Source organism: Xyrauchen texanus, chromosome 19, assembly GCF_025860055.1.
Source record: "Xyrauchen texanus isolate HMW12.3.18 chromosome 19, RBS_HiC_50CHRs, whole genome shotgun sequence".
In the NCBI taxonomy this organism is placed as follows: Eukaryota; Metazoa; Chordata; class Actinopteri; order Cypriniformes; family Catostomidae; genus Xyrauchen; species Xyrauchen texanus.
The window spans coordinates 41,131,059-41,144,383 of record NC_068294.1 but is presented as its reverse complement, the minus strand read 5'-3'; the positions used below and the strand labels follow the sequence as shown (position 1 = coordinate 41,144,383).

The 13,325-nt window shown below is 43.6% G+C and overlaps 1 protein-coding gene across 1 annotated transcript in view; it reads left to right on the top strand.

Annotated features, from left to right (window-relative positions):
* Positions 1-1,357: 1,357 nt before the first annotated feature.
* Positions 1,358-13,325, top strand: part of LOC127659741 (uncharacterized) — a 23,523-nt gene continuing 11,555 nt past the window's right edge. The window contains exons 1-3 of the mRNA XM_052149692.1: positions 1,358-1,712; positions 5,898-6,048; positions 12,447-12,590. Of these exons, the coding sequence (XP_052005652.1) occupies positions 1,612-1,712; positions 5,898-6,048; positions 12,447-12,590 (396 nt within the window). The 5' untranslated portion in view covers positions 1,358-1,611. The remainder of the gene's footprint in view (positions 1,713-5,897; positions 6,049-12,446; positions 12,591-13,325) is intronic.

Below are 13,325 nucleotides of genomic sequence, written 5' to 3'. Positions count from 1 at the left end.
CAGGCTTCGGTCCATAGTGGCCATCCTTGGCCACCCCATAGCTCCGCCCCCATTTCCATCACCATCATTTCCAGCACAGAATTCTATGAGACACAATGGCAATTGCAAAGGGGTGTGGCCAATGGGGTGGCCAGGCTTCGGTCCATAGTGGCCATCCTTGGCCACCCCATAGCTCCGTCCCCATTTCCATCACCATCATTTCCAGCACAGAATTCTATGAGACACAATGGCAATTGCAAAGGGGTGTGGCCAATGGAGTGGCCAGGCTTTGGTCCATAGTGGCCATCCTTGACCACCCCATAGCTCCGCCCCCATTTCCATGACCATCATTTCCAGCACAGAATTCTATGAGACACAATGGCAATTGCAAAGGGGTGTGGCCAATGGAGTGGCCAGGCTTTGGTCCATAGTGGCCATCCTTGGCCACCCCATAGCTCCGCCCCCATTTCCATGACCATCATTTCCAGCACAGAATTCTATGAGACACAATGGCAATTGCAAAGGGGTGTGGCCAATGGAGTGGCCAGGCTTCGGTCCATAGTGGCCATCCTTGGCCACCCCATAGCTCCGCCCCCATTTCCATGACCATTATTTCCAGCACAGAAGACACAATACAGAATTTAAGAAATGACACTTTGATGGGAATTTTCATGACATTCAGAAAAAATTACAAAATTTACATAAATCTTCTGTAATGCAATGTAATGAATTAGAGTGTGAAAATTTTTTTTAACCAGACTGTTAAGTTCACAGTGCTAAAACACACTTTTATTTAACGTAAAAGTGTATTTATGCATTATATACTACATACTGCAGAAATAGTGAGAGTAGTAACATACTATGACATCACATATGAACTATAGTAGGTTACAGTCACTTAGTAAATTTGAGTATGAAACATGATATTAGCCAATTCTATCATCAAAAACAACTAAACAAAATAATAATCAATTCCATAATAAACTATTACGCTATTACAGTAACTGTAAGTGGTATTTTGGTGGAAAGTATATTGGTTACCATGGTAAAGTTTGTAAACAATATATATAAATAAACAGTATCAGACTTTTTGAGAATGGAAAACACCCCGGACCCTCACGGCATGTCCTATCAGTTCTGTACTCACAGCGAGAGTGTGGTTTGGTGTTTAACACCGCTGCTTTTAGCCGTCGCTCAGAAAGCTCGCAGCAAAAACAGATGATGCGAAAGTGGAAATTCCCCACTGCATATCATCATATCACTTCCTTGTTTTATACCTCGCTTTACTGTTGCCATTTAAAAACACCATCAGGACAAAGTCATTCAAAATCATCTTCGCAAACAATAATGACTTAATAGTGCTAGGTATTTGGCTAGAATATTTATTGCCACTACACTGTTATTAGATTGTAAAGAGCTTAACAGCTGTGATAAGGGATTGTTTATTATTGTGACACGTCAATCATTACTTCCTACTCTTGATGTGATGTCTTGCATGTCAATGAAGGGGTTTATATTTGAACTTCCCCTCTAAAAATCAGTGTGGTTTAAAGTCACGGTCTATTCTCATTTGAATTCAGGACTAAAAGACTTGCAGTGAACCAGGACTACAGGTATTAATCAATTGAAATCATGGATGGAAGTTTACATTCGTCACTGTCAGAGGAGGATTCTTCCAGCAAAGATCCCTCTTTACCTGAAGAAAATGAACAGAAGACATCAATTCAGTCTGAGTGGGTATTATTTTACAGTCTTATATTTCACATTTTATAAGTTTATTCAGAAAACATATCAACTCTAGAACATATAAAGACAGAAGTGAAGTATCTGGATCATTATAAGTGTATGCAGCATAGTAAAAGTGTTATATTATATTATTATTATTATTATTATTATACAATCTCTGCTTTGTAATATTTGTAAATCAGACGGGTGATTTTAAACAATAATGTGTAGATCGTCCAGCCATAATAAAGTTCATAAAATGGTTTTATGGTAATAAAAGTGTCTTTCAGTATCCCTTATTGTGACCTTATTCTTATCTTAATGACCTCAGTTATGCCAACAGCTTAACCAATGTGTAATAGTACTACACCGTATAATTTTGGTTCGTCCATTCTTTCCTTTAAAAAAAAAAAGCAAAAATTAGGGTTACAGTGAGGCACTTACAATGAAAGTGAATGGGGCCAATTTTTGGAGGGTAGAAACACAGAAATTTGAAGCTTACAATTTTATACAAGACCTCTTCTGTTAAAATCCACGTGTGATTTGATCTGTAAAGTTGTTTAAATCATCATTTACCGATATTACAGGGTTTAGGCTATACGTCACCATGGTAACAAAGTTGTAAAATTGGATATAACTTTACACGCAAGAATAGTAAGCGATTTTGGCAGGGTGGATACACACCTGGTCCCGTATTAGGCTAATTATGCCTCCGTGAGGTTTAAAGGCTGACTGCAGAGGGCCGTGCAGGAGAGAGAGTGTGTCCGTCAAGCACGACAGCCAGAGTGGCAACCTGTGCCCTTTACTGAGATACAAATATAATTGTAACGACGGTTACCGTCATGTGTGTGTTTATGTTGTCTTTTAAGTTTACCATTAAACTATTATTTATACCGTCAAGCCGGTTCTCGCCTCCTCCTTTCCATTAATACGTTTACAGCGATCTTATCGCACTAAAATCATGTGAACATGCATATTGTTTGACTTTTATATCTATACTTTTGAAACAGTGAGAATTGTAACATTTACGGATTGGCCCCATTGACTTCCATTGCAAGTATCTCACAGTAACTAAGATTTTTGCTATTTGTTTCATTCTATTTTTGCATCCCCTTTTCTCCGCAATTTTTGGAATGCCCAATTCCCAGTACTCAGTAGGTCCTCGTGGTGGCACGGTTACTCACCTCAGTCTGGTTGCCTCCGCTTCTGAGACAGTCAATCCGCGCATCTTATCACGTGACTCATCATGCATGACACCGCGGAGACTCGCAGCATGTGGAGGTTCATGCTACTCTCCGCGATCCACGCACAACTTACCACACGCCCCATTGAGAGCGAGAACCACTAATCATGACCAGGAGGTGGTTACCCCATGTGACTCTACTCTCCCTAGCTACCGGGCCAATTTGGTTGCTAAGGAGACCTGGCTGGAGTCACTCAGCACGCCCTGGGTTTCGAACTCACGACTCCAGCGGTGATAGTCAGCGTCAAAACTCGCTGAGCTACCCAGGCCTCATGATTTTTGCTATTTTTAAGAAAAGGAGAGACGAGTCAAAATACATTTTTGTGGTAATCAACATTACGTCACAAATGTTATCAATTGAGCTTAACTTGTATTAATTCCGGAATACTGATTTAATACATTTTGATGATGTACTATTGAAACGACTCATTGCATTCATAGCTTTTATTAGCAAGGACTGACGTGAGATGATAAATACTACATAAAACTAACACATATTGACATATAACTATCCAGACACTTCATTTGAATATACACTTGTGTGACGTCCTCAGGGAAAATAAAAAAGAGCCTGTGTTTCACATGATAAGGGGAAAAAGGAACAGAAACCCACACAACTCAAATTCCCCCCAAAGTTTTGTGTTTATGGGATCGCTCATGTGTTTCTGTGCGTGGCACCTTGTTTTTACCATATTGGGTCATAGTTTCACTTTAGATGAGTCATTCACTATGTGACTGTATAGTGAGTGATGGAACATGGGGGAAATTAGCATATAATATCTATAATTAATCAATTATTTTTCTGCAGTTTCAAATTCTCCATGTCTTTTACTGTACTTATATAACATCAAAAACAGCACAGTGTTGTTTACTATGGAAATAATCAGGTTATTAAGGAAAATAGATGCTTGATTTAGTCTCTTATTATCTACTAAATAACTTAATTGCCTGTTCTGATGTCTGTCCTCGGATTTCTGAGGTAAATAAACCCAAACTTATTACAGTATCACCTCTCACATTTGGGTCATTGAAGTGGCCCTCATCATCCAGATCTATTACATTTGTCAAAAATACAAAATGTAATTCAGCTTCTGGTGTTTAAAGTAAAAAATGTCACGTGATGTAACCATCCAGAGAGAGTAAACGAGAAAGCAGTCTCATTAAAAGCTGAAATTTAAAAAGAAATGTTGACATGAGTTGTGAAGAATAATATTTTACTATTATTTCTTAAAAAAATTATTCAGTCATTTTTTTCCTCATTAAAAAAGTTTTAATCCTAAAGACATGGATTGTAATTTTGAAATCAGGATTCAATTAATCATGTCTGACTGTGAATAATGCATTTCTTCAAAGGCATCTGTAACTAAAAATGAATGATTTTGAAGTATGCTACATCCACGCCACTAGGGGTCACTGTACATCCAAGATAACAAAAAAGTTGCTGAGTGCACCTTTATATGATTAACATTTGAAAAGTCATGTGATGTAATAAACAAATATGCAGCCGTTTTGTTGCATAATATTTAAATACCTTTTACTTAATGGTTACACCACATTACATTTTTAACATTAAAAAATAAAATAGTAGATAATGCAGAAAAAAAAAGGGGGGCATAAAACATCACATTTCTACGAACTTGACACGTATTTTAAAATAGATCTCTAAATATGTTCACATTTTTTCACCTCTAACAATCTTACTTGTTGTTCAGGTTACACTGCCTGAACAAAAAAAAGAGATGCATACTCTAATATTTCAGATTTGATTTCATTCATCGTGGCATTGTTTCGACATCCTTATGCAACGTTACAACTTTTATTTCTGTCCAGAGTTGCATTAATTTTTGGCCGAGATCTTGTATTGATGATGGGAGAGTCGAACCACTCTGTAAAGTCTTCTCCAGCACATCCCAAAGACTTTCAATGGGGTTAAGGTCAGGACTCTGTGGTGGCTCATGTGTGAAAATGATTCCTCATGAACCACTCTTTCACAATTAGAGCCTGATGAATCTTGGCATTGTCGTCCTGGAATATGCCCGTCCTGTCAGGGAAGAAAAAGTAAATTGATGGGATAACCTGCTCATTACATTCAGGTAGTCAGCTGACTTCATTTTATCACCGCATAACGTTGCTGAGCCTCAGCTTGGCCACTTGAAGCAACCCCAGATCATAACAATGCCTCCAGAGACTTGTACATTGTGCACTGTGCATGACGGGGGCATCGCTTCAAGCGTTTCCCTTCTTACCCTGACTCGCCCATCGCTTTCGAATAGGGTAAATCTGACTCATCAGACCACATGACCTATTTCCATTGCTCCACAGTCCAATCTTCATGCTCCCTAGCAAATTCAAGGCGTTTTTTCCATTTGGCCTCACTAACAAGTGGCTTTCTTGTGGCCACACAGCTGTTTACATTTACATTTATGCATTTGGCAGACGCTTTTATCCAAAGCGACTTACAGAGCCCTTATTACAGGGACAATCCCCCCCGGAGCAACCTGGAGTTAAGTGTCTTGCTCAAGGACACAATGGTGGTGGCTGTGGGGATCAAACCAGCAACCTTCTGATTAACAGTTATGTGCTTTAGCCCACTACACCACCACCACTCCATTCCCAATTAATTTCACACATGAATTGGCCACCACAATTAAAGTGGGGTAATACATTTTCAGCTGATGTCTGAGGGTGCACACTGCACAGGCACAAAAAATTATGTTAACCAACAGCCAAATAGCTATTTAGGTAGAGTTTTAGCAAACTCACATAGAAGTGTGGATACAAATCAAACCTTGTCCTATTTTTAACTTGTTGAATATCCTGTTACCATTCGAAATATGTCACAGTGTGCAACTTGCAAATGTCATTTCATGTTCATTTTAAAAACAATATACAGTAAGTTAATGTGAAGCCCACAAAATGTGTAATTTTTTTTTGCCTGTGTATGTTTTAGGCAGGAAGAGGATGCTGCACAGGAGGTGTCAATCCCGTCTGGTGAGGAGCAGGTGACCCTCATCACAGAAAGTATGTCCATCACCTCCGCTGATGAGGAGAAACTGCAACTCCTCAACAAAAACACTGAACTGCGCAGACTCAACAAAGAGGTGTGAAAAAAATAATTTTTGAAACCACCTTAAAAATGAAGAAGAATGTATTTCCCCCAGTTGCAACATCTCAAAACCAGTTTGACCTGAGGCTGACATCAGAGTCCACTGGTGGGAAATAAATAGTACTTTAAAGGTGTGACGTAATGAAGCTAGGAAGCAAGTTGCAAGTTGACAATAGTTTATTGACAGTCAAATTGAGAAGATAGGGGAAAAGTCGGGGTGATGGTCTAGTGGCATAGAGTCTCCAATGGTCAGATGATGCGTGGTGAGAAGAGTGAAGAGAAGTGTTGAACAGACACGGCGAATCCGGGTAACAGCAAACAGGACCTGAAACAGGGACAACGAGAGAACTGGACTGGAACTCTGAAGAGCGAACAACACCGGACATCACAAACAACGATCTGACAAGGAGATGAGAGAGTGGTGAGAATTTAAAGGGAATGGGAATGAGTAACAGCTGGTGAGAGGAGTGATTGCGGCAGAAGCGTAATCATGGTACAAACAACACGCCCACACATTCACGCACCCACACAACACACACTAAGAACAAGGCACGAGACAAGGAAGAGACATAGGATTAAATACCGTGACAGTACCCCTCCCCTAGGAGCGCCTCCTGGCGTTCCCAGGCTCCCTACCTGCCGATTGTAGTCATCGATAAGGGAGTGATCCAGAATGTCTCTGGCGGTACCCAACCTCTCTCCTCCGGACCGTAACCTTCCCAGTCCACCAGGTACTGAAATCCAGCGTCCCCTCCGTCTTGAGTCCAGAATCACGGTTGACCCGAATAAGTAGGTTCCCGTCTACAGTCGGCGGGGGAACGGAACCGGCGGGTTAATCGCGGGAATAAAAGGCGGGTTTTATTTTGGATACATGAAATCACGGGGTGAATTCTCCTATGCAGCTGGAGGAAGGTTGAGGCGGACTGCCACGGACTAACGATCTTGGTGACAGCGAGCGGGCCAATAAATTTAGGTGCAAGTTTATTAGATCACGGAGCGTAGAGGAATGTTCTTAGTAAAGCCACACTTTTTGACCAACGGCGTATCACGGGAGGCCTAGACCGGTGGCGATCAGCTTTGGCCTTGGTGCGTGACCCCACTTGGAGTAGAGTCTCCGGGCCCTAGTCCAAGTCGCGGTGACACCTCTGGGCCAGGCGTGGCCGGAGGGACGCGACCGGATTCCAGACTAGGAAAAATAGGTGGCTGGTAACCTACACTACACTCAAGCGGAGATAGGCCCGTGGATGATACTGGTAGCGTGTTGTGGGCGTACTCAACAAAAGACAGTTGCTGACTCCATGAGGAAGGATTCTTGGATACCAAACATCAGTAGCGTTCTCTCCAGATCCTGGTTGGCTCGCTCAGATTGACCATTGCTCTGGGGATGAAACCCTGAGGACAGACTAACAGTAAGCTCCCAGTAATTTACAAAATTCTAGCCAAAATTTGGACACAAATTGGGGTCCTCTGTCAGAGACCACATCTGTCGGGAGGCCATGTAGCGAAAGGCGTGGTCAATGACAATCACCGCTGTCTCCTTGGCAGAGGGTAATTTGGGCAAGGGAATGAAGTGGGCGCAGCCGAGAACCGGTCCACCACGGTTAAAACTACCGTGTGTCCCTGTGAGGGTGGGAGGCGGTGATAAAATCTAGAGCGATATGGGACCAGGGTCTCGATGGCACCGGCAGCGGTTGAAGTAACCCGTCTGGGGGTCGATTGGAACTCTTACCAGTGGCGCAGACTGAGCAAGCCAAAACAAAACTGTGAGCGTCACGAACCATCAAAGGCCACCAGAATCGTTGCTTGACTAAAAACTTAGTTCGATTAACTCCTGGATGACAAGCCACATTAGAACAATGTCCCCACTGAATAGCAGCTGGACCGTAACCCTCCGGCACAAACAAGCGGTTCGGTGGGCACCGAGCGAGCGTTACCCTTCTAAGGCCGTCTTGACCTTCGATTCGATCTCCCATGTGAGTGTAGAGATGAATAGAGTCTCTGGTAAAATGCACTTTCGAGGAGTAGGCGAGCGTTGGAGTGATCAAAAATACGTGATAAAGAATCGGGTTTGATGTTCTTGGAACCGGGCGATGCGAGAGTAAAATCAAAGCGACCGAAAAAAGAGCCCACCGAGCCTGCCTGGAGTTTAATCTTTTAGCTGTCGCGAATATATTCCAAATTCTTGTGATCGGTCCAGGCGATAAAAGGTACCCCGAACCCTCCAACCAGTGGCGCCATTCCTCCAAAGCTAACTTGACTGCCAACAACTCTCTGTTACCAATGTCATAATTACGTTAGGCCGAGGACAAGCGATGAGAAAAAAGCAGCGCAAGGGTGTATCTTGTCGTCTGAAGGAGAGCAGCTGGGATAGCACTAAGCCTACCCCACCTCTGATGCATCGACCTCCACCACGAACTGGCGTGATGGATCAGGGGTTATCAGGATGGGGGCTGAAACAAAGCAACCTTTCAGTTTGGCAAGCGCAGCCTCAGCTGCGTCTGACCACCTGAGCGTTGTTCTGGGGAGGTCAAGGCGGTCAGAGGTGTGGCTAGTTGACTGAAATTGCGAATGAAGCGCCCGGTAGAAATTGGCGAACCCCAGGAATCTCAGTAGGGCCTTACGAGACTCTGGACTTGGCCAATCTACCACAGCCTTGATCTTCTCAGGATCCATCGCATTCCCTCAACCGACACGATGTACCCTAAGAAAGGAACAGACTGTGCATGAAAAGCGCATTTCTCGCCTTGACAAAAGCCCATTCTCTAGCAATCTCTGAAGCACTAGCGGACGTGCTGCACATGTTCCTGGAGAGAAGAAGAAAAAATCAATATGTCATCCAGGTAAACATATATGAACTGATCAACCATGTCTGCTAGCCGTCATTGGCGAGTGCCTGGAAGACAGCTGGGGAGTTGGACAAGCCGAGCGGCATGACCAAGTATTCAAAGTGCCCCTGGGGGTGTTAAAAGCGGTTTTCCATTCATCCCCCTCCCTGATCGCGGACCAAATGATAAGCATTACGTAAATCCAATTTAAGTGAAGATAGATGCTCCCTGCAACCTCTCAAAAGCTGAAGACATCAGCGGTAGAGGATAAGTATTCTTTACCGTGATGTTGTTCAACCCGATAATCAATGCAAGGTGCATGAGATCCATCCTTCTTCCCCACAAAAAGAATCCGCCCCGGCTGAAGAGGAAGGGCGGATGAATCCATTAGCTAGAGAATCAGAAATATATTTCTCCATAGCCTCCCTCTCTGGAATCGAGTGAATATAACTTGCCCTTAGGCGGAGATGTACCTGGCAATAACTCTATGGCACAGTCATAGGGGCGATGTGGAGGGAGAAGCAGCCCGAGACTTACTGAACACCTCCTTCAGGTCCAGGTACTCCTTGGGCGCGTTAGATAAATCCACCGCCTCTTCCTGAAAAACAGGGACAAAAACAGGCGAACAGGCAGAAACAAGACAAGACTTATGACATTGAGTGCTCCACGCTGACACAGACTTAGACTGCCAGTCCACTTTAGGGTTGTGATGGGTGAGCCAGGGATGACCAAGGGCGATGGGGGCAAGAGGAGTGTCCAGTATGTAGAAGGAGATGGTCTCGGTGTGATTGCCTGGCGTGGCCGAGTGATGTCTTCAGTGGCTAGGGAAATGGTGGGAAGTTTCTGGCCATTGAGGCGTGAACAGCGATCCGGTGAGTGAGAGACTTGAGGGGACTTGGTGGTTGAGTGCAAAAGTGTAGTCCATGAAATTTCCTTGACCCCAGAATCCAGAAGTGCTTTCGACAGTCGTGGCGGTGATTAGACCATTGAAGACTTACGGAAGGAGGGTAGATGTGGATGAGGTCTTCTCGGCGGAGATCCCACCCGATAGTAGCCTCATACTTGCTATCGGGCGGATCCTTTTAAAGGACAGTTGTAGGCAAAATGTCCAGCACCACCACAGTACAAACACAGTCCCTGGGATCTCCGCCTTTCCTTCTCCTCCCGGAAAGCCGGGCTCGACCCACCTGCATGGGCTCGGGATCACAGAGCAGGGGCTGAGCAGCGTCCCGCCTCCAGAACATTGACCGCCTAATCCTCTCAAGAGGCGGTTGGTTTGTACTACGCTGTTCCATTCTGGATAACCTTGCGTCCACTCTAAGCGCCAAAGCGATCAAATCGTTTAGCTTGGTGGGGAGATCCATGGCGTATATCTCCTTTTGGGCGCGATCAGCCAGCCCATGCAGGAACATGTCCCACTCGCCTCCTCGTTCCATTGGCTCTCCGCGCTAGCGTCGAACTTCGATAGAAAAGTCTGATACAGATCTCTCCCCTGGCGCTAAGTCGACCAGCACTCTGGCTGCCTCTCTACCGGAGACAGCACGGTCGAAAGCTTCGCTTCATCTCCGCGGAGAGTGCTTGAAAAGAGGTGCAGCATTCATCTTGATTCTCCCACACGCCCGTTCCCCAAAGGGCAGCTCTCCCAGAAAGTAGCGTCAGGACAAAAGCGACCTTGGTTCTTTCATCACAGAATGTTCTGGGTTGTAAAGAAAAATGCATTGAGCATCGTGTTAGAAAAGCTTCGGCAAAAATTAGGTTCACCTGAATATAGCTCTGGAACCGGTAGGCGGGGCTCCGACTGGGAGAGGCTGGTGGTGGTTGAGGAATCAGCGGTGCTGGGTGGCGCAGTGGGAGCTCGCAGAAGTTGAATTTGCTGGGTGAGTCCGGACACCTGCGCCACTAGAGCCTGGACAGCCTGAGCCGTGTCATTGAGATTCTTCTCCTGGTTCTCCATCACGAAGTCTGCTGTTCATCACGAATTCTTCTAGGCTGTCTGAATTGTTACTCGCTGCTTCCATCTTGTGGTCAGATCGTTCTGTGGCGTAATGAAGCTAGGAAGCAAGTTGCAAGTTGACAATTAGTTTATTGACAGTCAAATTGAGAAGATAGGGGAAAAGTCGGGGTGATGGTCTAGTGGCGCAGAGTCTCCAATGGTCAGATGATGCGTGGTGAGAAGAGTGAAGAGAAGTGTTGAACAGACACGGCGAATCCGGGTAACAGCAAACAGGACCCGAAACAGGGACAACGAGAGAACTGGACTGGAACTCTGAAGAGCGAACAACACCGGACATCACAAACAACGATCTGACAAGGAGATGAGAGAGTGGTGAGAATTTAAAGGGAATGGGAATGAGTAACAGCTGGTGAGAGGAGTGATTGCGGCAGAGCGCTAATCATGGTACAAACAACACGCCCACACATTCACGCACCCACACAACACACACTAAGAACAAGGCACGAGACAAGGAAGAGACATAGGATTAAATACCGTGACAAAAGGAATGTTCCAAATGTTCCTTTTGTGGCACAAGAACGAGTCAGAAAATGAGCGCATTGGACAAGATGAGGTAAATGCATGACTGACGTCACAGATCCGGGAGATCATTTAATTATTTCTTTGTAATGGAATTAGTTATAATGTTTCTTTCAACAATACAAACCGGCACAAATCGAGCACAAATGACCAGCATCGGTTTGGGACGATTAGAGCGAGATGGGGTGGAGAGTGACGTCACACAGTCCAAAATAGAAAGCTTAATATCTCAAACACCAAACCAGCACAAACGTTAATTTTTTGCAGCTCAAAACAGCACAAACAAATGAAATAGTTTTGTGATTATTTAATTATATGGTGTGCCAACTTCACGGAGGTACGATACCTATACCACAAAAGTCATTTCGACTCTCGCTTGTATTTATTTATTTAAAAAATAAAAAGCATAAATGTGGTTTACAGTGAGACACTTATAATGGAAGTGAATGGGGCCAATGCATAAACATTAAAAAACAAACCGTTTCTAAAGTACAGCCACAAAACATAAATGTTAACATGTTAACTTGATTTAAATTTGATAAAAACAGTGATTTACTGACTTTAATGGCGTTTGCCAGATTACAGGTTTCAATAGCATAGTCATAATAACCAAGTTGTATTATTGGAGATAAATTCACCCAGATAAGGTTAGTAAGTGATTTTATAACACTAAAATCATGTTTTGTAACTATACTTTTGAAACCTGTATTTTAATGTTCATGGATTGGCCCCATTGGCTTCCATTGTAAGTGCCTCACTGTACCCACAATTTGCCACAAATGCTGTCAATTGAGCTTCGATTGAGCTAAACTTGTATTGAACCTGAAATATTCCTTTAAAAAGCCAAAAGCATCAACTACGCCAACACTGAAACTGAGAAAATGGTTTCAAAGCTTTTTGACTGTCCGGTTTTACGGTTTGCAATATTGCACGAAAGAAAAGGACCAAGGAAATGTAGGACAATGGTAGAGGGGAACTTGAGGGTGAAGTGAATGTTATTCTGACTTTATATGAGTGTGTTTGTGTGCCTTTCAGCTGATGAAGCTGAATGAGGAGTGGGATCATATCTATAACAGCACCAGTGTGGGTCTTCAGCGGCGTGTAGCAGCTCTAGAGGAGGAAAGTTCAGCGCTCAAACAGCTCAACAGCAGACTGATGCTCAAAGTCGACCATGAGCAGGTATGATGTTGCAAGTGCAATGCTCTATCAGTTGAGCTACCGTGCAATTGGATCACACTCGAGTCATGCGCTATATTACAAGTGATTAGATGTCATTAGATAGCACTGTGTGAAGAACAGCGAAAAATACTTGTTTATTAACTGATAATCTGCTGTTTTACTCGTGATTTGTGTGAAAGGGAATAAAAGTGATTGTTGTTGTAGCATCTCTATTGTTCATTTCACCAGGAAACTGGAAACAAGCCACATAAAAATAATTTTGCAAAAATGTAGGTATAGTAACGTGCTTCTATGAGACCAGGTTGATCCATTAGAGGTGCACTAAATAAGTATGCATCTCAATATCCAGTTATCTGGGATCAATACTTAATTTCTATTAATTGTATCTCAATAAACTGACTTAAATACCATTAGTGTGGTATTATCATGATTTTTGTACACTGTAAAAAGTTAATACAGGCAGCTACTGTACCTTAAAGGTGCTGTAAGCGATTTTAGAGTTCTGAAGCTTTGAGCCGCTGAATTAGCCACGCCCCTTCATTCCAAAACCCAACCTCCAATGATAATTTTGAGACCAGAACCGAGCAAAGGAGCAGCATTGTTTGTTCCTGGCTGTCACCTTCAACTGACAAACATTATGAATCATAGCCTCAGTGATCCTCTTCAGCACACATGGGCAACTTACGGCCCACGGGCCGGATCCGGGCCTCCGCTGGCCCTCGGATCATTCATCCT